Source organism: Convolutriloba macropyga, unplaced genomic scaffold (assembly GCF_964194025.1).
Source record: "Convolutriloba macropyga unplaced genomic scaffold, txConMacr16.3 SCAFFOLD_629, whole genome shotgun sequence".
NCBI lineage: Eukaryota > Metazoa > Xenacoelomorpha > Acoela > Convolutidae > Convolutriloba > Convolutriloba macropyga.
Window position 1 is genome coordinate 29,896 of NW_027449942.1, and position 24,415 is coordinate 54,310.

The 24,415-nt window shown below is 34.0% G+C and overlaps 1 protein-coding gene across 1 annotated transcript; it reads right to left on the bottom strand.

The window, feature by feature from the left end:
- Positions 1 to 8,412: 8,412 nt before the first annotated feature.
- Positions 8,413 to 23,326, bottom strand: LOC142355449 (uncharacterized). The gene is made up of 3 exons (XM_075407632.1): positions 23,234 to 23,326; positions 12,867 to 12,981; positions 8,413 to 8,728 (listed from the first exon to the last, which is right to left on the bottom strand). The coding sequence occupies exons 1-3, from the start codon at positions 23,309 to 23,311 to the stop codon at positions 8,490 to 8,492; spliced, it is 432 nt and encodes a 143-aa protein (XP_075263747.1). The 5' UTR covers positions 23,312 to 23,326; the 3' UTR covers positions 8,413 to 8,489.
- Between the last annotated feature and the right edge of the window lie 1,089 nt (positions 23,327 to 24,415).

Below are 24,415 nucleotides of genomic sequence, written 5' to 3' on the forward strand. Positions count from 1 at the left end.
AGTTTTTGCTGCCTCTATTAGCTGCTCTCAAATAACCTTCATTTAGAGTGACACACACCCATTTGACGTTATCTCTTCGAATTAAAGTAAATAAAAGTCAATTTCAAAGTGAGGAAGTCAATTTTGAGAGTGAGGTAAGTCAAGTGTGACCAAAAATTTAATCACGTGAATGAACAGAAAAACTCGCTCCACTAAGAGCGAAAAATGACGTCACGCACGCACTTCAGTTGAAATTGCATGAAAGAATAATCAAAAAGCAGATTTGAAGTGGTTGTGACGTCATGTGGTCGTAACAAAAATCGCGACGACGAAATAAAAAAACAAGTCCTGACGTACAATTCAAAGAAATTTCACTGATTAAACAGAATACTAGACCTAAAACGGACTATGAATGGATTGGGAAAAACATTCAGAAAAAAATCCGATCCAAAAAATCGAAAAAAACAGTAAAAGTCAGTGAAATTGACGCATGTGAAACAAAAACCACTAACAAGAAGGCGAATTTTTGTTCAAACACCGTTTTCTCACTCTACTTTAAATTTAGAGCGAAAAAATTTCACGACCCAAAACCAATCGCTTTTTCGCTCCACTACCTGTTTCGGCGTGGCCAAAATCACTACTCCAATTTGATTTCAAAAATCATGAAAATGTGTGAACAGATCTTAAAAAATAAAACAGCGCTCCGATACAATTCAAATTCTTTGAATTGTAAAAAACTAAGAGAAGGCCAATAATAGCCCCAGGTATTGCTGTGCGGTAATTAATAAATATGTTCTATTAAATTTGCAAGCCAATTGACTACTGAATAACTAAGTATCGAACAAGGGGGTTCATGGCCTCATATCTTTGAAGTTGTTGCATAAGCCAATTCTTTAGTACCAAATGCATTTCTGCCGACTTAAAATAGATTTATAACAAAAACACAATCAATGATTTCAAAATCCTATGTTTTGAAGCTGAATAATTTTGTGCGATCTCCTCTTTAAAAAGTGTATTCATTCCTAGTTCAACTCTTTTTTTTAAACCTTTTTTAGTGCAAGCAAGCACTTTGATTGTTCGTGCAAAGAGTTCTTTGTTAATTAATATTTTATTTATAAAACCATTTTTTCACATGCTGTTTTTTGGCGTTTTAGGTGCGTTATCTCGCGGTACTTCTATCTTTAAGTGTTGTTTCAATCTAGAACGTGGCTATTATTCATTTATTTTTTTGTTCATAGCCATCAATCTTTGTACATTTATGAGCCTGTTAGTAATTTGGTGCTCATTGAATGACAATTGAATCGACATTACATCACAATTGAAGCAAATACAGTCTAACATTATAATCGACATCATTGTTATAGAATCATAATCAAAACTGAGATTATATATCTTGTCAGCATTTGTGTTCATGGTAGTTATTTTGAACCGACGTCACATGATTTTTAGAACGCAGTGATTCTCAGAAAAAGCATGACTAATATGATGCTAATCCAAGCAGCGGTGCCAGATGTAATCGAGCATGTCCAGACCATCCCAGAGGGAAAGTGCCTATGTCCAGACTGCTGCCGACAAGAATTGCTTATGTCCAGGCCGTATTGCGTCCACTTGTTTCGTGCGTTCATATGCATACTCCGTGTATTAGTTTCGAGGATTTCTAGCGCTCATGTCTGGAGTTTCTTTTATGCATTTTTATTTTTTTTCTATAGTGTGTAATATGTTAACGTACGACGCCCCCCTTCACCTTGACTTCAGCTTCGGTTTGGAAATACTTGACTTCCGTCTGATACCTCAACCTAGGAAGTGCATCTAATAATGAATCTTATCCAAAAATACGACATAAATTGAGCTCTGCATGACATTTACAGTAATAAATGCACAAAAGGGGCAGCGCAATTTCAATTAAGTGGCTTAGACTTTGTAAAAGGAGAAGTATTCTTGAACCTTTTTAAAGCATTTGATAAAAAGCAAACCGGGTTGAGGTGTCAACGCTAATTATTGCAAAAAATATAAGATATGCGGTTGAAATCGGTGAAGGGTTGCAAAAATTGCGGTTTTTAGCAGCAAATGCGGGGTGAAGGCGGTGAAAAAAATTCGCTGCTGCCATTAGGATGCATTTAAAATTAAAAAATTCGCCGCTGAAAATCGTTAAGAATCGTCACAAAACACCCAAACTGCCAAACCGCTAAAAACCGCCCCAAACATTTACAAAACAATTAGCAATTCCAAAAAATCTTTTTTCGTTTAAAACTATACCAACCGTCTCAAAACTACTTTTGTGTCACTTTTCATGTTTTGGATCTCTTCCGTTTGTGCCCCCCCCCCCCCCCCAGTACGTTATGCTCCCCCCAGTTACAGAGCACGTGTGATTACATAGTAAATCATTATGTTAAAATATTGCACGAGCATCTGGGGGTTGCAGATAATATGCACCCACTAAGCTGGGGGGGGGGACAAACGGAAAAGATCCCATTTTTTGTCTTCAAATTTTTTTTTGTCTTTTTTGTAAAATTGAATGATTTAATTATTACACGTGAAAAATTATGTGGTATTCGGCGCCAAAACATTTGAGGAGATAAGTCAATTTGGTGGGAGCCATTTCAGCATATACAAAAGCTGGGCTCACAAATTTTTCAGAGGTGCCAAAAGTTGTAGATGTGTCAACAAATCTGACAGCTCAACTGGTTGATCTTACATTATTGGCGTTGGAGATTAGAAAAAAATCTAATCAGTCTCTAGTACTTAAAATAGAAAATTAGGAGGATAGAATAAGGACCAAACAAATTTCTCAGCTTATTTTTTAAGGAGTTGAAGCTATTGTAATGCAGGTTTTCTATTAGCTCAAAGAATTTTTAAAAAAAATTACATATGGAAACTTGCTTTTGGTAAATGGACAGTTTCTTTTCTTTTCAAAAACTTTTCTTTTGGTTTAATATTGCTAGAAAAAATATGAAAATGGAGACTTAAGCGTTCTAAATGACAATTCGAAACTAACTTAAATGTAGCATTTGGCCATGTATCTATTAGATTTGAAAATTAACAATGTATCAAAAACAAAAATAGTAAGTATCATTCAAGTCTTAGTCTCCTAAAACTGGCAGTGGATCAGCTTATTTCCAAGAGAAAAGTATCATCGTGGATGAATTAACCAATGAGGTTGCTCTACACCTATAGTAAAATTTGGTGTACACAAATTGCAAAAAAGAGCTTGTTGGGCATCCTAAATAAAACATAACCGAATAAACTTCGGAAGAATTGCTCTTGAACGACTAGTGGGAGCTCTAATCAATTGCAACCTGCTTCAGCCGGGGGGGGGCAAATGGGACTAAGCAGTTCAATACTGGGCTTTAAATAACCACATTAGAGGTTAACATATACCACTATTAAGATTTAAAGTGAAAAATGCCACCAGTTTCGGCGCACTTTTCATTTGACTTTTAGTATTAAATTGCCGCCAATTGAGTTTAGCTGCTTGAAATTGTGATTTGAGAGAATTTTAGATCACACAAAACGCAAAAAGTCAAGGGTTTGAAAGTCACTCGAAAAGTCAAAAACGTCAAGCGAAAATTTTGCATAAAAAAGACACATACGTTTAGAATAATTGCTATAAACTTCGTTCAAGAGCAATTAAAAACAACCAGGGATAAAAAACAAGAAGTGATAGACATAGAGAAAGATAGAGATAAAAAGGATTTTCATTTCGATTTCTATCCCTATATTTGTATCGAAAATTAAACAGAAGGAATTCCCAGCTGATAAAATTATGAAATTAATAGTTATTTAGCTTGAGTGGCTCCTATTGGTTTTCTTATAGACATTCAGTTCCCATGTAAAATTTTTAAAGAGAGAGAGAGCAGAACTCATTTGGGTGTTAAACATCAAGTGCGTTAAACATTTTTGCGTTGAAATATTTAAAAACATTGACTTGAAAATCCATGCTGATTGTAGTGAAAATGATGTAACGCACATCAATACGAATACTGAACGGAAACTCAATAAAAAAGTAATAAAAAACAGACTTTTTGGTTGCAAGTCATTTTATTGCTCAGTTCTAAAAGAAACCGAGAAAGAGAAGGAGTTGAAAAGAATTGGACAAACTAAGACTTGATTGATAAATACAATAGAAAAACAGTTCATGATCTTTAAGAAAGCTCATAACGGTAAGTAAACGAAAAGAAACAAAAACTATTAGTTTTTTATTTTTGGAAACCAGCGATGTCAAAGTCCTTGCAGGACGGATTTCACATATATTTTCATAAACAAACGTAACAAAATAAAAAAACAAGAAACGACATAAGAAAAGACTAAACACTTAAAATTTCTTCTCCCTAGAAAACGTATACTGATATGCAGAGTGACAAAAAATCATTCAGAGCACTTTCATAGTTCAAAAATTTGCCTTGTTTTTAGAACAAAGAGTTTCAAAGCCACAAAAAACAAGTAGCTTGAAAGAGAGAAACATTAAAAATAATTTATATGATAAACTAAAACTGCTGGAATCTGTAATCAGAAAAGTTAGGCGAAGATAAAGCAGCAAAAACCCCACCAAACAGTAGAAACTCCAAAATGAAATCTCTTTAATTTGATAAAATTAATATTAAATAAAAAGTAGTGACAACCAAGAAAGCATTTGCAATAAACAAAACACATAAAAATTAAATTTTTGTCTATAAGAACTGAAAAGACTGCAAATTGTTGACACTATGTGACGAGACAAACAGAAAGTTACAATTACGGCCAAAACTCAAAAACACGCTAAAACTAATAAAAATAAAACAACGTGATAGAAACCATAGTCCAAAAAATGAAATCTTCACAATGCAATGAGATCTATCATTTGCGAGATTTACCATCAAGACAACAGCAAGAAAATCAAATTAGACAAATTCGAAGCAAAATCTTTTTGAAATTAAATCGCGCATCAGTCACAAAAACCAATAACTGCCCCATAGATGTTGTTCCAATTAAATGAAATTCTACCATTATGCAACATTAAATCACGCCCATAGCTTATAAAAAATGTTCTAGAACTAATCATGAGCAAAACTTTGAAAACAAAATTTACATGGTGGCACGCAAAAAATTCTCTTAAATTCGCAAACTGTTTGAAAAAATGTTTTAAAAATCCGCATGAGAAGCACTTTGAAAAACTTTTTTGGTGCTTTCTAAATATTGGCAGCTTTTACTACAACTGTGTGACTAAAACCATTGCTTCAATTTGATTTCTCACTAACAACAACAAGCAGCGTAAAACAAGAGGACGGCCTATAATTCCATGAATTTTCTTGGCACCATGAATTTGTTTTATTCTTCGCGGTTCCAGGAAACCACACGTTTAAAAATTGGATTAACAGTGAACTGCTAATTCTGTTGGTCTTTACCAGCTTATCAACTTTTTCTCAAGACAAATGATCACGCAAATTAGATGATCAGAAAAAAAGCAGATCAGACAAAAATTCGATCGAGCAAAAAAAGACAACTGGGACTAATATACAATTAGTTGGACAGAAAATACTAGCTGTTCTCGACGAGTTTTTATCAGAGGAGGCGGTTAGCTGGTAGCTTGTTAGCGTAAGATTGTAGAGAGTTAGTTTGTATTTTATGTGTTTGAACGCACGACGCCCCCCTCGTGCGTTTATCTTCGGTCTGGACATAATTGGTTCCGTCTGGGAGCTCAACCTTAGTCGTCAAAAAGTGAGCGCAGCTTTGAATGCACTGAAAGAGTACAAAAGTTAGGCGAAGATAAAGCAGCAAAAACCCCACCAAACAGTAGCAACTCCAAAATGAAATCTCTTTAATTTGATAAAATTAATATTAAATAAAAAGTAGTGACAACCAAGAAAGCATTTGCAATAAACAAAACACATAAAAATTAAATTTTTGTCTATAAGAACTGAAAAGACTGCAAATTGTTGACACTATGTGACGAGACAAACAGAAAGTTACAATTACGGCCAAAACTCAAAAACACGCTAAAACTAATAAAAATAAAACAACGTGATAGAAACCATAGTCCAAAAAATGAAATCTTCACAATGCAATGAGATCTATCATTTGCGAGATTTACCATCAAGACAACAGCAAGAAAATCAAAACAGACAAATTCGAAGCAAAATCTTTTTGAAATTAAATCGCAAATCAGTCACAAAAACCAATAGCTGCCCGATAGATGTTGTTTCAATTAAATAAAATTCTACCATTATGCAACATTAAATCACGCCCATAGCTTTTGAAAAATGTTCTACAACTAACCATGAGGAAAACTTTGAAAACAAAATTTACATGGTGGCACGCAAAAAATTCTCTTAAATTCGCACGCTGTTTGAAAAAATGTTTTAAAAATCCGCATGAGAAGCAGTTTGAAAAACTTTTTTGGTGCTTTCTAAATACTGGCAGCTTTTACTAAACCTTTGTGACTAAAACCATTGCTTCAATTTGATTTCTCACTAACAACAACAAGCAGCGTAAAACAAGAGGACGGCCTATAATTTCATGAATTTTCTTGGCACCATGAATTTGTTTTATCCTTTGCGGTTCCAGTAAACCACACGCTTTAAAAATAGCATTAGCAGTGAACTGCTAATTCTGTTGGTCTTTACCAGCTTATCAACTTTTTCTCAAGACAAGAGATCACGCAAATTAGTTGATCAGAAAAAAAGCAGATCAGACAAAAATTCGGTCGAGCAAAAAAAAGACAACTGGGACTAATATACAATTAGTTGGACAGAAAATACTAGTTGTTCTCGACGAATTTTTATCAGAGGTGGCGGTTAGATGGTAGCTTGTTAGCGTAAGATTGTAGAGAGTTAGTTTGTATACTATGTATTTGAACGCACGACGCCCCCCTCGTGCGTTTATCTTCGGTCTGGACATAATTGGTTCCGTCTGGGAGCTCAACCTTAGTCGTCAAAAAGTGAGCGCAGCTTTGAATGCACTGAAAGAGTACAAAAGTTAGGCGAAGATAAAGCAGCAAAAACCCCACCAAACAGTAGCAACTCCAAAATGAAATCTCTTTAATTTGATAAAATTAATATTAAATAAAAAGTAGTGACAACCAAGAAAGCATTTGCAATAAACAAAACACATAAAAATTAAATTTTTGTCTATAAGAACTGAAAAGACTGCAAATTGTTGACACTATGTGACGAGACAAACAGAAAGTTACAATTACGGCCAAAACTCAAAAACACGCTAAAACTAATAAAAATAAAACAACGTGATAGAAACCATAGTCCAAAAAATGAAATCTTCACAATGCAATGAGATCTATCATTTGCGAGATTTACCATCAAGACAACAGCAAGAAAATCAAAACAGACAAATTCGAAGCAAAATCTTTTTGAAATTAAATCGCAAATCAGTCACAAAAACCAATAGCTGCCCGATAGATGTTGTTTCAATTAAATAAAATTCTACCATTATGCAACATTAAATCACGCCCATAGCTTTTGAAAAATGTTCTACAACTAACCATGAGGAAAACTTTGAAAACAAAATTTACATGGTGGCACGCAAAAAATTCTCTTAAATTCGCACGCTGTTTGAAAAAATGTTTTAAAAATCCGCATGAGAAGCAGTTTGAAAAACTTTTTTGGTGCTTTTTAAATACTGGCAGCTTTTACTAAACCTTTGTGACTAAAACCATTGCTTCAATTTGATTTCTCACTAACAACAACAAGCAGCGTAAAACAAGAGGACGGCCTATAATTTCATGAATTTTCTTGGCACCATGAATTTGTTTTATCCTTTGCGGTTCCAGTAAACCACACGCTTTAAAAATAGCATTAGCAGTGAACTGCTAATTCTGTTGGTCTTTACCAGCTTATCAACTTTTTCTCAAGACAAGAGATCACGCAAATTAGTTGATCAGAAAAAAAGCAGATCAGACAAAAATTCGGTCGAGCAAAAAAAAGACAACTGGGACTAATATACAATTAGTTGGACAGAAAATACTAGTTGTTCTCGACGAATTTTTATCAGAGGTGGCGGTTAGATGGTAGCTTGTTAGCGTAAGATTGTAGAGAGTTAGTTTGTATACTATGTATTTGAACGCACGACGCCCCCCTCGTGCGTTTATCTTCGGTCTGGACATACTTGGTTCCGTCTGGGAGCTCAACCTTAGTCGTCAAAAAGTGAGCGCAGCTTTGAATGTACTGAAAGAGTAATAACGTTACATAAAGACGAATATTTTTTGAAAAAACAGTAGAAAACAATAAAAATTGTTATTAATAATGGTATTCCACAAAGTAAAACGCATTGCACAAAAGACCGACAGGACTAAAAATAAGTGCTCTAAAAATCACACAGAGACCGATAATAAACTCCAATTTTGATGCGCGGCTATCAATAACGACCCATAAAATTTTGATCTCCTGTACAGTGTCGTGTTTTGCGCATAAAAATTTGTAAAAAGAATGATTTTGCAGGAGAAAGGTGACAAAACTTCCGACATTAATGAACATATCGAAGTTCACAGTAAAGCGCACGAACTAGGTTAGTTGCGCATTCATTCAGTCCATCTTCAAATGCTCAACATCAATCTCTTGCTCATCATCACTATCCTCCTCATCATCTTCAAGTTTCTCCTGAATCTCACGTGTTAGAATATGCATGTAGTCGATTAGTTTGATTGTGATCAGCAGCCACAGAATGACAATTAGCAGTGTTATGATTGCTAAGATGCCAGACATCATTTTAGCCACAAAGATCACATCCTGGACTACGTACTGGCAACCTTTATTGTACATATCTGCAAACAATTTAGAAAAAGGTTAATATTACAAATATAGACGAATAATGTTGGACGAGTTGTTAACGAAGGACTCGTGGGACTCAAATCTATTTTTTTTAAAAAAAACCTGCTTCATGGTGAGAGAGGGTTATTAGAGGTAAATTGTTATTATAGACTACTCTTAACACTTAAAGTGGAAATGATAATTTGGCGCATTTTATAGTTGACTTTCAGCATTGAACAGCCACCAATTGAGTTCAGTTGGGTGGAGTTGAATGGAGGTGAGAATTTTAGATTAACAGAACGAAATAAACGTCACTCGAAAAGGGGTTCAAGTGAAAGTTTTTGCAGAAAAAGACACCGTAAATTCAATAACTGTTTAAAACTTAGTTCGAGAGCCTTAATTCGGAAACTTTTTGATAAAATAGGAGAAACCTTTTTTAGAAAGTAGGAGTGCCGGACACGTAATGGCAACGCATACTGAATAAAAATTTTAAGCCTCGCCGTAGTTGAGAAATCTTTGTTTAGAAAACGTAAGAAACCGTCGGTATCGTCGTTTTTTTCTAGCCAAAAACGACGAAAACCCTTCGGATATTTTCGTCGGTATCGTCGTTTTTGTTCGTGATTAAACGTAAGAAAGAATCGGTATCGTCCTTTTTAGACGTAAGACAGATTCGGTATCGTTGTTTTTCATCGCACCAACTCTGGCTATACCTACCGAATCTTGCAAAACCGAACATACCGAAGCTTTCTTACGTTCTAGACCGAACATTCGGACAATTTATTACATTTGAAACCGAACATACCGAACAAACCGAACATGCCGACCATTTCTTGCGCCGTTTTTGTTCGGTCTTCTCAACTAAGGCGACATGAACAAAAACAATAACGGTGTTAATATTGCCTTTAATGAACGGTCCAGCATCCTTTTTAAAGTCAAGACAAACTGTTTTTACGTGACCGAAATTGTCTTTTCATACCAACCTTTGATCGGACATGGTCTTCTCATAAGTCACGAAAGTGTCTTAGGGATGATTGACAGATTGGTTAGATATAGAAAGAAATTTATTGGACAGTAGCCGCGGAATAGACTGCTGGGACTCCCTCGTTGAAAAAGTGCAAATGCTAGAGACTATAAAATCTGATATTAATTTAAATTTGTTTTGGATTCAATTTTGAATTATAACCGGCAGATTGCCGGAAAATAGCCGCCGTTGAATTCCATAACTCTATTGGGATTGAAAGAAATGAAAATATCAACAAAAATTGATTTTTGTATAAAAACATTTTCAAGTGCGATTTATTTTGATGTCATTTCGCAATTGAACATACTCTTGTCTCTCAGTGAGAGGCTACAGGGTCTAGTATCAATACCAAAAAGCATTATAGATAGCAACTAAAACTTATGAGAACAAATTTCAAATACTGGGCATCTAAAAATGGGCTTTATGAGTTCATCCCGTTTCTGTTTCTGAATTTGATTTTTTTAAATACTGACTCTCTTCATTTTGAAATGCTTTGGTGAGCAGCTGCTATTTAAAAGGACATTGAGCAAAATGACAGAAGAGTGAAACTAGCCTAGAGAAGTCAAAAAGATTTTACACAAAATGTCGAAAAAGCGGCAAAATGGCTAAAGCGAAAAGATGTTCGACGAAGTAAAAAAGAACAAAATAGAAGCGCTATAATAGCCGGCTGAGAAGATAAGGACGGCTATTAAACACTGTTGTCTTTCAGGTGGCACCTAAAGAAACACAGCTAGCAGATTGTCAGAAAAAAAGCTAGGATAGTTTTGTAGACATGCAGTCTCAAAATGTCACAAAAAATAAAACCGAGGAAGAGAAAATTCTTTTTGTTACATAGCTTTGATTTCGTCTTTAAATTTGGAGCAAATTGTTTATATTATGTGTCATTTTTACGAGCTACTCGCAAATTAATTTAAAATTAGAGGGACATATACTCAGATGGCTTTGTCTCATTCAGATGCAGTCAAAAATTATTTTGAGAGAGGGGAAAAGCCATTTTGAGGGTGAGGTAGGTCAAGTATGACCACAAATTTGAACAAACAAATGAGTAACAAATCTGGCTCCAATAAGAGTGACGAATGACATAACACTCTCAATTCAACCATAAGTGCATGAATGTATAATAGAAAGCAGATATGAAGTGCGCTTGGGATCGTATCTTTGTATCGTAAACCATCTGATGAAAAAACATAGCAAGTTTTTCGAACTTCCCTTGTTTTGAACTTATAAATTCTTTCAAAACACAAGAAAAAATTGAAATGTAAAAAAATATAAAACTTTAACTTCAACTTTGAGCGGATTTATTAATGCAATTTTCAAAATCAAGGGAACCTCCATTTCATGAGTTTGAGTGGAAGAGAACAAAAAATAAACATTTAATGGCAAAAATAAGTGTTCAGATTATTATTTGTTTGACAACCCATGGTGATAAAGTCATGAATAGTCAAAACTAACTGGATAGATGAAATAGGTTTGCTGAGGCGTAATTAGAAAAACAATAGAAACTATTTTTATTGATGCTAAGTGGTAAGACAACACAGCATGTCGAAAACAAATAGTATGAATGTTATAAAACATAGCTGGCAGATTGCCAAAAAATATCCGTGATAGCTTTTTAAATCTGCGGTCTAAAAATAAAAACACAGACAAAATCTAAAATTTATTCTTTTCATTGAAGGCTGCATATTTTGGTTAAGAAATAGGATAACAAATTGCTGCATCTATTGGATGCTTTTGAATGACCTTCAATTAGAGTGAAAAACACCCATTTGGTCTTATATCTCTGATATAAAGTAAAAAAAGGCATTTTGAGAGTGAGGAATTCATTTTCGGGAGTGAGGTAAATCACGTGCGACCAAAAAATTAAGTGAGGTGATCGTTAATTCATATGGTCCTAACAAAAATCTTGACGATTAAATAAAGAAACATAGCAGGACAATTCACCTGCATTTAAAAGAATTTTCTTCGGCTAAACAAACAACTAGATATAGAATGGACTTGGGAAAGCTGTATAGAAAAAAAACGACAGTAAAAATTGGAAGAAAAAACAGTAAAAATCAATGTCAAAATGCCACTTGTGAACAAACAACCAGCAGCGAGAAAGCGAATTTTTGTTAAAACGCCTTTTTCCACTCTACTTTCAATTTCGAGTAAAAACATCGCAAAACCAGTCGCTTTTCCGCTCCTTTTCCTTTTTCGGCGTGACCAAAATTACTACTCGAATTTGATTTCAGAAATCGTCAAAATGTGTGAACATATTTTAAAAAAGACAACACCCCAATACACTTCAAATTCTTTAAATCGTAAATCCAGGAGAAGGCTAATAATAGTCTCAGCTATCGCTTTGCCGCTATTGAAAAAAGAATATCAACTTTATTTTATAAAAATAGCTTCTCCATCGATTCAAGGCAATTGTAAATGAATCAGATGTCGTAGGTCAGCTATATCTCGAACTTGATTGGTTGAATAGAAGTAGGATGTATAGCGTTTATAATTATAGGTCCAATAGCCAGTGGTTTAAATTCGTTTTCTTAAAGCAAATCATTTCAGTTAGTTTTTTTGTTCCCAACTTTTGTAATCGTGAAACATTATACCAGTTGACTACATTATATTCGCTACCACGCCTTAAGTATACACGTAAACATTTGCGTCGAGCTTAAGTCCGTCAGCAAAAATTTAGGTCCAGCTAAATTCCATCTGCTTGAAAATAAATTGGTCTAGTTGAAGTTGGGAAAACCATAGACTAATTGAGTCGAGCATGATGTTTTCGTACCTCTTTTTGGCCGAGCATATACTTTTCATAGTTAGAGTCCTAAACCTATGACTTAAATGTTTCATGTTGTACATGTTTCTCATTTTGTTATTGTTTAAGAAGAAGTCGCATCGGTCTTTTCGCCGACATTTTAATTTTTTTAAATTTCTCACATTAATCGCAAATAGCTGTTTTCGAAATGTGATGCCTATTTTTCCATTACATTGGCACCTCCTGATTCATTTTTGAATAAATGAATCACCTCGTTAATCAATATTGAATTGATCGTTTTATTATTTTTTTTTAAATCGAAAACATGCATGGAAAGCTAGCTTCACTCAGCTTCCAAAAGTTATTGTACAGGTTTGAATGTATTTCGTACTTCCATCATCTCCGAGACATGATCCGTCTTTGGGGCAGCAGGAGGGAGGGGGATCCATCTTGTGGTAGAAGGACCAGTCACCTGGCCCAATTATGCCACAGCAGCCCAGGTCACTCTGTAAACAATGTAGTAGACAAACACCGCGATATTTACTCTTTAAATCGGGTAAAAGCATTTAAGTTTTTTGAAGACAAATTTTGATCAACTGACATATGAAATGGCTTGAAGAACAAAGAACTGTATCAAAAACTGCATACAATATTCGAAGGACGATCAATTAAATCAAACCTAATGTTTTACTTTACAAAAATAGAGTTCTATAGCATTAAGAAAACCGTCCCCGACAAAACATGTCTATGTACAGACCGTCCCTGACGGAAAGACCCTATGTGCGTTCAAAATATTATGCATAGCAATAATGCAATACCTATAGTACATTTAGAAAACTAGCATTCATTAGATTGCTTGAGTTATAAGTTTTGTTTTCATTTCGTGTCTTCTTGGAAAGTGTGTTAATAGTTTTTTCTCAGTTGATAATACCATGCATCTAGTTACGAGAACTTGAAGGAAAAGCCAAACAGGAGCCAAAATAAAGTCCCGGGGAAAGTAAAACATGACTGGAGAGCATTGGGTTAGGGAGGGAGAGGGGAGCTGGTGGAAAAATTACAGAAGTTTGAAGCAGCAGTTTTGAACAAAATTTGTTATATAGTTATAACATTATTTGTTATAAAGTAAATATTTATCGGAAAACTTAGGGTCTGAAAGCTTGGCGAAATAAAATTTGGTCATATTATTTATTGATCTAACTATTTAGTGGCATAGTTATTCATTGACTGTCAGAGTTAACTAAGCACAGCGTGGGGGCAATTTAATTTACGGATGGTCTTTTTTATGGTTTTTAATGGGCGCGAAAACTTTGACCTCTTAGGGGTTCGATCCTACCCCCCCCCCCCAGGATAGGACTCTAATTTCTTTGCTACTAAGTTTTTACGGTTTTTCAACCGCTTATATTCGCTTTTGTTTTAGCATCAAATTTTATTTTGGAATGGAAGAAATTGAGATCACTCAAAAATGAAGAGTGAAGCGACACAAAGTCACTTTAAAAGTCAATGAATGTTTTGAAAGAAAATCGCCAGGGAAAAAATTGGCATAAAAAGACACGCACACACGTTTACAATACGTTTACAACACGTCTCCAGTTGAGTTTCAAAAATCTGTTACAAAGCAAGAACTAAAAAAAACAAACAGCGCCCAAAATTTTATTTAATTTATTAAATATTTCATCAAATTGAGCAGCTTAAAACACCGACCTTTTCTCATCTTGACTTCTTTATGTTTCTTTTCCAGATCGTTCAATTTTAGAGCAAAACTTCACTGTCATCGTGAAAACGAAAACAACTTCAGCCAAAAACGGCCAGTGTGCAGTTGAACTGATTTAAGCAGAAATTATATGTAATCCTAGCACAGACAAAAGCATTTCAAACGCACAGCTTTACGTGATGGGGGCTCAATTTTGATATAGTCACCTTGTTGTAAGGGGGGCAAAGAGGCTGTAAACTCACTAAGAGGCTGTAAGTGACATTTCATAGATTTTTATAAACCAATACTATAATCTAAATTTAATAACATACCAGGAAGAATCCTAAAAAACAATACAAAGAATTGAATGAAAAACTCAGAACAACGGTAGCTGACCAGCAGATCACATAAACAAGGCTAGCCAAAAAACAAACATCTGATGACTCAGAAATTGAGAAACACAGAAGTCTAGAAACTAAAATAACAAAAAACTGAACAAAAATATAATAATTGCTAAAACTCTTAAAGCTTTTACCTGAAAACCATTTTTCATCCATGTCAATATAATCGTTTACCCAAGCACAAGCCTTGAAACAAGTTTATATGTCTTTAAAGGTAGAAAAACTGAAGTGCGAAAATTAAAGAGTGTTTCTAAAGCTCGCAATAATAAAATGTTAAATAACTTTTTTGTCTCTGGAATCTGGCTAGTAACTCATCTGCAAGACCTAGAAAAAATTTCATTAACCCGCAAAAATCGATAAAGGCAGAAAAAGACAAAAAAATCAAAAAAGAGGGAAACAAATGCAAAAATAATTAAAGGTGTGCCAAAATTTGTGATATTAACTTCTTCAGAACCAAGTGTCATCAGATGCTCTCCATTGACCAATTTCAAGCCTTGAAAAGTTTCATTGGCTCACAAAGATTGTTAATAATAAACTTTACTAATATTTTCAAAAAAGCGTAACCGAAAATTGCATAAATCCTTAAAATCAAAACATTGAAAGTAACTCCATTATCCCAAGCAAATAGGCAGTAACACACAAGAGAACATAAAAAGAGGTTCCCTGGCCAGGCAATGGGGACATATTCTCAAATAAAGACAAAACTTTTCCAAGCACTTGAAAAAACATGAAAGTCATTCCATTACCACAAAGAATTATGCAGTAACCTATTATCAAACTGTAGAGGAGGTTCCCGAGTCACTTCTGAGAGATACACTCAAATACAGACAAAAAATCTTTTTGAAGATTTTGAAAAAAAGAATCTCAAAAAAAGCAAAATTTTTTGATGTTTAAATCTTTAAAACCATTCCATTACCACTGATGACTGTGCAGTAACTTACTATCAAACAATAAAGGAGGTTCTGCGCCTTGGCCTTTGAGGCTGGAGAAAAACAAGAAAAGACAAATATTCTCAAAAATTTTGAATAATATGCCAGTTTTACTGAGATATCGTTAAAATTGGTGACATTGAGATCTGTAAAACACTCCATTAACACTAGAAGCTATGCAGTAACCTATTATTAAACTATAGATTACGTTAACTGAGGGTGGAGAAACTGAAAAAATGACAAAACTTCACAAAAAAGGGAGAAAAGGCAAAGAGTAGGATCAGTTTTTTGTTTATATTTGCTATTCCAAAACAAATAGCTAACAAAATGGTCATAAAAGCAATCATCTTGAGCAAAAATGAATTTCATAAAATTTAATAAACGTCAATTCAAGACTAGTCAACCAAAAACTTTTTAACATTAAACTTAGGCCTTCGTAGCTGCTTCAGCGCCCTAAGCACCTAAGACTACTAAAACTATCTGATAGCTTCTATGCACCAAATATAGTGCCAAATGGGCTTTGTCTATTTATACAGTTTTGAAAGATCAAAGTCTTGAAAATAGCATGAAAGCTTCTAACAAAAAACTAGCAGATGTCCTGAAAAATAATCAAAAGAATTGAATGAAAATTTCGACCTTCTGTGCCTGACAAGTAGAACATTAAAAGATCCAGCCAAAAAACACAAAGATCTCAAAAGTTGGGAAACTAATATAATTTCAGAAATTGAAGAAAATTTTAATCATTGCTGGGACTCTGGAGATTTTTTAAACTAAACGCAATTTTTGATCCATTTATTTGCTTTGAAAATGGCAATAACTTTCTGAAAACTTCAAAACGTCATTATGCAAGAACCTAATAAAAAAAACCAGAGATGAAGCAGATCAAATTAAGAAAATGTCGAAACTTTTCAAAAAATTGAAAAAAATTCCAAAAATTGGTATCATTTTTCGTTTCAGAAAGTTTCTTGATTTTCGCAATATTAAATGTTCAAAATAAATTTTTTGTCGCTGTACTTTGGCAATATCCAAAATTGTTCCATTGGTCCGCATAGATATTAATATCTTCAGAGCCATTGAATAGCCTCTGGAGTCCATCCAGTAAACCAAATTCGAGCACTAAAAATTTCTTTGGTTCATAAAGATTGATTAACTTGGAAAACGGCAATATCTTTTAGAATATTTCAGAAAGATTTCAAAATTTATAAAAATTTGCCAAAACGATTGCCTTTTTCAAGAATTTCATAAAAACAAAAATTTTCTCGAAAAATTAAAGATTTTTGAAAAAAAATTAGCCGAAATTTGTCATAATAAAATCTTGAAAACCATTTCATTACCACTAGGAACTATGCAGTAACCTATTATAAAGCCATAGAGAAAGTTTCCTTGCCACCGAGGCTGCAAAAATTTATGCAAAAATTCTTGATATTAAAATGTTTCAAAACCGTTACGCTTCCCCAAGCAAACTATCAGCTATAAAATCACATTTTATCAGATACGAGAACGGGTTTTCTGGCCTTTGAGGCTGACAAAACTCAAGAAAACTCCAAAATTTCAACAAATATTTGAATATATTGCAAATTTAATCAATAAACTGCTAAAATTCGTGACATTAAAATGTTGAAAGTATTCCCATTGCTACCGAAAATCGTGCAAAAACCTATTATCAAAACCTAGAGGAGAAATTTGAGGTTGGAAAAACTCAAAAAATTACAAAAAATATTTGAATTTCCAAATTGCAAAAAATAGTATCATTTTTTGTGTCTTTGTTTGCAGTACCAAAAAATAGAGATCAGAAAATAGTAATAAAAAGTAATTATATCATGCAAAAGACCCTCATAAACTCTGACAAATGTTAAGACTAATCAAACGAACAACTTGAAAAATGTCGAAAAATGTTAAAATTTGCACCATTTTTGGCTAAAAAAACTCTTAAAAATGACATTTTAACCTTGAATTAAGGCATTCTACTTTAACAGCAGCTGCACCACTCTAAGCTCTTGAAGGACTACTAAAAGCAGCTTGCTTTGGGCCTCTAACTACAGTCAATGTCCACCGATCCTTACCTATTTATCCCGTTTGATTTATCAAATTCATTGAAAAATGAGTGAAAATATCTTGGATTGTAAAAAAGACAAAGCCTCGGCTCTTTTTTATTTTGAGTTTTAGCAGCAATTCACTGCTTATTGCGCTCATCTGCTTTGAATTGCAAAACAGAAGAGAACAATTTTGCATAAAAATTCACTCACGCCCCATGCACACAACATTACGCAGTAAAAAGCCTTTTTACTCGAAATGGAGACTGTTGTCCACAATTGGTTTAAGCCAATTTATCAACAGAAGGTAGCTGGAAATCTGTCTTATTGGTCCACAAATAAGTTTCTATTTGACAGAAATCAGAGGAAACCTAATTTGTAAACAATTACATAAAACGTCCTAGCGTTAATATTTGTGGATCAATAAGACAGATTTCCAGCTACCTTCTGTTGATAAATTGGCTCATGCAAAAATTACATCCAGAATCCGTTTCTTCAGTAGCAAATATCGAAACATTTAATAAGGAAGAGATGAACTTCACGCTAATTGAAGCTTCGATCAATGATGCCTACAAAAACCTCAAAGTGTACGTATTCCGCAAAAACTGATTTTTGCATTTTATTGAAGAACTGCTTGAATCTTCGAACAAGAGCAATTAACATCTCACCTCTCAATCCAAAACAGATAACCGTTAACTTAGTAGCCCGTTTTCTTTCTAAACAAAATCCAATCAATTTTTAAAACTTGAAGTTGCAGTACATCAAGTCTTAATCTATTAGTTGAATGCTGTTATTTTTGTTGTTGAATGCTGTTGCTGAAATAACAATAATTAAATTTTTGAACATTCAAAAGTGATGTGTCTAAAATGAAGAGCAATCGAGATCAATCTTGTGATAGTTTTTGGGAAAACAGATTAAGCAACAAAACGTATTAATACGAAGCTTTCTTTTCTCAATAAACGAACACCAAATGGAGGTTTTGCTGAAATTTATATGAAAAATGATCTCATAGCAGTTAAAAATTTTAGCCGGTAGACTGTCGAAATAGCTGCAAAAAAGACTGGTGGGCCATACAATTCAGATAAAACAGATAGAGAAAAAAGAGTTGAAAAAATAATCGATGCCTCTTGAAATTTTGGTAAAAGAACTCTCAGCGAAAAAAATAGGCTTGTTCACTTGCACTCAGCAAAAAGTCTTTTATTAGGGATTTTAACTACACCTATATAATTCTTCGACCTTGCTCCTGGTTGGGGAGGTGCTTGGGTGCGCCATAGTTGTGGGAACAGGGCGCAGGTCGGCGTGGAATAGGTAAAAGTAGTTTTTTTTTGGTTTATGGGGGGAGGGGGGTCGGGATAGGTCGCGGGGGCAGAAGGGGTAAATGGAATGGCCTTGAAAGTTACCATCAAATCTTAATAACTATTTATTTGAAACTAGGCTACTGATAAAAACCAAAATTGGAGAACAATTGTCGTTGTTGTAAACCAAAAAAGGTTTGAAAACAAAAAAGTTAAAATTTAAGTCTTGATCAAACTTGCTGTGGCTAAAAATACTGTAGAACGCAAATACAAATAATAATCTGCGACTTTAAAAAAACCAAGAGTATTACAATAGAGCTGAGTTTTGCTTAGACCTTCGCATCTAAAAAGTTTTATCCAAAAACCATACACTATTATCCGCTTTTTGTGTGGGGTTTTCAACATATAGCTACGTGTTTCTGCAGTCTCAAAAAATAGTTAAGAAGAAGACCAAAAACAAAAATTCAATTTAAATGTTCCGTTATGCTCAGTTAATTGTTCAAATTAATCAGTTTTGAGAGTTGGGTAAGTCACGTGTGACGGCAAAAACTTAAGCAAGCCAATGAACAACAAAACTCTCAACTAAGGGTGAGGAAAGATGTCACGTTCTTAAACCAGTTGAATTTGTATGAGAGAATCAAAAAAAGGCAGAATTGATATGATTGTGACGTCATATGGTTGTAACAAATATTTTTACAAGGAAATAGTAAAACATATCAGATCAGGTCCTAAAAAATCAAAGAAATTTCATTGAACAAACATAAAAGTAGACATAGAATGGATCATGGATGAGTTAAAATAACCAATTAGAAAAAGAGCTGATCAAAAAAATCGAAAAACCATAATCATTGAAGCCGAATTGCCACATGTGAACAAAAAACCACAAGCGAGATATTTCGATCAAAGACTATTTTCTCGTTCTTCATTTAGTTAGAGTAAAAAATTTTTAAACCGCAAAAATCCTCATTTTTTTCCGGGTGTTGTCTATAAGTAGGGAATGTGTTGAAAAATGTGCAGAACTTTCTTAAGGAAAATGTGCTGAAATTATGTAGAGAGTGTGCTGAAACACAGAATTCAGAAATTTCGGAAGTATTAAAAAAAATGGTAAAACCTGCTGAAGATTTTTACGAAATGCGTGCAAATTAAGTGAAAAAATACAAAAAAAGCACCAGACTGTCAGCATATTCAACTGGTTTCTTACTATTGTTTGCTTACCCCCGCTTAAACCTCAACGGGGGGAGAAGAAGAACACAAAACAAAGAGTAAGAAATGACTTCACGCATGCAATTTAGTTGAAATTGCAATAACAAGCGAACAAAAAGCAGATTTGATATGATTGTGACGTCGTATGGTCGTAACAAAACAAAATCTTGAAAACCTAAACCAATAACTAAATAGAAAAACATAGCTGGCAGATTGCCAGAAAATAGCCGCAATAGCTTCGTAGACCTGCAGTCTAAAAAAACAGTAAAAAAAGACAGACCAAAAAATTAGTCTTTTCATTGAAGGCTGAGATGTTAAATTTTGATTAAGAATCAGTATAAATTATTGCTGCCCCTATTAGCTGCTCTCAAATAACCTTCGTTCAGAGTGACACACTCCCATTTGATCTTATCTCTTTGAATTAAAGTAAATAAAAGTCAATTTCAAAGTGAGGAAGTCATTTTTGAGAGTGAGGTGAGACAATGTGACCAAAAACTTAAGCACGCGAATGAACAAAAACAATCGCTCAACTAAGAGCGAAAAATGATGCCACACATGCACTTCAGTTGAAATTGCACGAACGAATGAACAAAAAGCATAATTGAAGTGATTGTGACGTCATATGCTAGTAACAAAAATCGCGATGACGAAATAAAAAAAACATAGCAGGACAAGTACCGAAATACAATTCAAAAAATTGAACAAAAAACTCAAACATACTCTACCTGACCAGAAGATCAATTGAAAAATGCTAGCCAGAACACAAACAAAATCATCTCAAAGAATTGATAAACTAGAAGAATCAAAACTAGACAAAATTATACTCATTGCTAAAACTCTTGAAGCTTTTAAACCTTAGGCAAAACTTTTTCCCTTTAAAAACACCTATTTTAAAAATATGTTCAAAATCAAACTGAAATCGGTTCAGATTCATATCGGCAAGATCTGAAAAATGTTCATTGTCCCTTGAAGATCGATTAACTCGAAAATGACCAAAAAATTTAAGAAAAAAAGAAATCAATTGCAAATTATGAGGAAATGTTGCTAAAAATCGTGCTATAAATATCTTCAGAATAATTTCTTTGTCTCTAGGGGCTATCCAGTAACCCAATTTCAAGCTTTAAAAACTCATTGGCTCATAGAGTGATATGCAATAATTTTTAGAAAAAAATTCAAACATCAAAAAATAGAAATTTGTTCTATTAAAATGTTGAAAGCCATTCAATTGCCCCCTAGCAACTATTTAAGACATACTAACAAATCCTGGATGAGGTCGCCTGGCTACTGAGCCAAGAAAAAATAAATAAAATACAAATGCTTTAAAAAAATTGCAAATTTTAGCGAAAAACTTCTAAAAGTCGAAAGGTTAATTTGTTTAAAACAAATCTATTGAAACTAAAAACCATGCAGTAACCTTTTATCAGAATTTTGTCAAAAAAATTTGCTAAAATTTGTGATATTCAAAAGTTGCAGCCTATTGCATGGCAAATAAAACTTTTTTAGTAATTTATTATCCAACCGTTGATGAGGTTTTTTGGCCCCTGGGACTCAAAATTCTTGAATAATGACAATAAATGTCAAAAAATACGAAAAAATGCAAGTTCTGTCAAAAAAGGCTAAAATTCTTGATGACAAAAAATTGAAAACCATTCCATTACCACTAGAAACTACGCAGTAATCTATCAACAAACCCTTTATCAATTCATAGAGTAGGTTTTTTGACACCTAGGGCTAAAAAACTCAAAGAATCTCAAAAATTTTCAAAAAACCTGAAAAAATTGCAAAAATTAGTAGCATTTTGCGTGTTTGTGTTTGTAGTACCAAAACATATAGCTCATAAAATGGCCATAACAAGCAATTTTGTCTTGCAAAATGCCTTTATCAACTTTTAAAAACTTCAACTTAAGACTAATCAAACTAAAAAACCAAAAAAAAAATCACAAAAAACATGAAAAATTGCACCATTTTGAGCCCAAAGAAAAATAAAAATGACCTTTTAACCATAAATTAGGGCCATCCCAGCTGCAACACTATAAGCACTTGAAGGAATACTAAAGCCCACTTTGGGCCTTTAATGAAACCTATTGCCCGCTGTGCTTTACCTGTTCATCCCGTTTTGAATGATCAAGGTCATTGAAAAATGTGTGAACCATCTTATGAAAAAACCGCGCACCAATACAATTCAAATTCCTTTAATTGTAAAAAACCAAGAGAAGGCCAATAATAGCCCCAGCTCTCGCTGTGCGGCTATTAAACATAGCAGACCAAGTAATGAAAAATTTTCAAAAAATCCGATCAAAAATTCGAAGAAACCGTACCATTGTCTCACTCTGTTTTTAAGTTAGAGCGAAAAATTTCACTTCATAGAAGTTGTCGCCTTTTCCCCAGTTCTTCTTTCGGCTTGAGCAAAATCATCACTTCAAAAATTAGGAATATAACCGACTAAGAATTGCTTTCAACACTTTCTATACACAATATCAGCACCTTCAGTAAACGTCTAACTTATTTTTTCCTTACTCACTTTCAGCACTTTTAGTACTCATCTTATGTAGGTTCCACACTTCTACATATTTTCCACACCTGCACCGCATTATGTACATTTACAACCTCAGCTCAGTCTCGAACTCCGGTCTCTGGCACCGAATATCCTGATTTTTCATGTCTTGAGTTCATGTAAGGAATATGTTGAAAATGTACTGAATAATTGAAATAAGTCTTCAAAGACATAAAAAAGAATGGGCCGAAAGCGTTAAATTTCCCTCTTTTTCTGAAGTGATTAAATTATGAAAAAAATGTAATGAAAATTTTCAAGTTTTGAATATACGCAAGGATTGTGTTAAAAAGCGTGCAGGACTTTTTGTAAAAAAATGCGCTGAAATTATGTAACGAATGTGCTGAAAATAATGAATTCTGGGTTTTTGGAAGAACTGAAATTAAGTAAAGATGGGGTGAAAACTGCTGAAGTTTTGTAAGAAATGCGTTGAAAATAATGCGCTGTCAACATATTCAATATCTTTTTTACGAACTTTTTCGTTTACACCCGCTCACGCCTCGACCCGGGATTTCAGTTTTTAAACTTTCACTTTTTACAGTGATGTCACAATATCTTATAACATGGATTTGGATGACTTGGTGACTTGGTTCCATGAAGAGTATTTCTTTTCACTTTAATTAGAACACAATCTAAGTCGGCAATATTGATAGAACCTGTACTTTGTCGAAAGCGTTTGTTTGATCTTGTTGAGCGTTGAAGCTGGTGTCGTAATTGTCAAATGTCTGTCGCATAACAGTCGAGGCGCGTAGACTAAAACATTAACAACTAACTGCAAAAGGCAGAGGGTACTAGATATATGGAACAAGTTTTCATTTTCCACTAGGTTTTCGCTCAGCAAGGAGGAAACCCCCCCCCATCTCCCTGTCAGATAGCCCCACTGCATAAGCACATCGAATGTTTTGGAACAAGATGCTTCACTCACTGGTTAAGATGCATTTCGCGGTAAATTTCGTTGGATTATTTATACATTCCAGATATCAATATAACCTAATCTTTTGGTGATGTCTCTACAAATAGACGTACAGAAATATAGAATTTCCTATTAATGTCATGAAGTTAATTGTGAAGTTCTATGTTTTTGTGCGTCTGTTTGCTGAATCGTTACCGAAATATGGCTTGCGGTAGTTTAGTAAATGAAAACCTCGAATATATTAAATCTAATTGAACTGAGCGCCTAAAACTGTTAAATTTCGAAATGCAATGACAAATATCCGCACCATTATAAATTACAAAGCCGACTGCACCACATTATAATTTACATAGCCGACACGTTGCCGCTGTTGACCTCACTGACTGGTCGGGATTGAAACTATTCAAAAATTTAAAGCAAAAAATTGAAGGCAGCCTAATTTCAGTGTCAAGAAATGTTGTAAGTGGGCCTGCAGATTCGATGAATATGGTTAATTCCGTCACTATATTGGAGCAGAATAAACTTAGTACTAATAACAGTTAGCAGTATACACTAAGGAACTTCGATACCCTAATGCAATAAGTCTTTAAACGTTGTCTTAAAGCATGCGCTTTATCGTTTATCCTATTTCACTTATTTTTTCCCTTTGATCTGGACCGTATTCATCACATTGCGAATTTCAATGAGTGAAAAAAATAAAATACATTCAGTTGAAACATTGCGCGAGTGAGGGACGTCAGAAGTCAAAAATGGAAACCGTGACGACGGAAAAACTTTAGCGAAAGGTTAAACGAAATAAAAAAAGAGAGCGCTTAAATTAAATACTTTGAGAGGCTGACGGCGGATAATAATAACCTAACAATACATTTAGTAACATACCGCACTTTTCTATGCATCAAAAGTCCGTAGAGGCCTCAAAAAACCC

Excerpts from the sequence above, each read along its gene's own strand:
- LOC142355449 (XM_075407632.1), bottom strand. The coding sequence starts at position 23,311 with ATGCGACAGACATTTGACAATTACGACACCAGCTTCAACGCTCAACAA. Across the intron at positions 12,982-23,233 it reads ACGCTTTCGACAAAGTACAG|AGTGACCTGGGCTGCTGTGG; the intron begins GTTCTATCAATA and ends CATTGTTTACAG. Across the intron at positions 8,729-12,866 it reads ATGTCTCGGAGATGATGGAA|ATATGTACAATAAAGGTTGC; the intron begins GTACGAAATACA and ends AATTGTTTGCAG.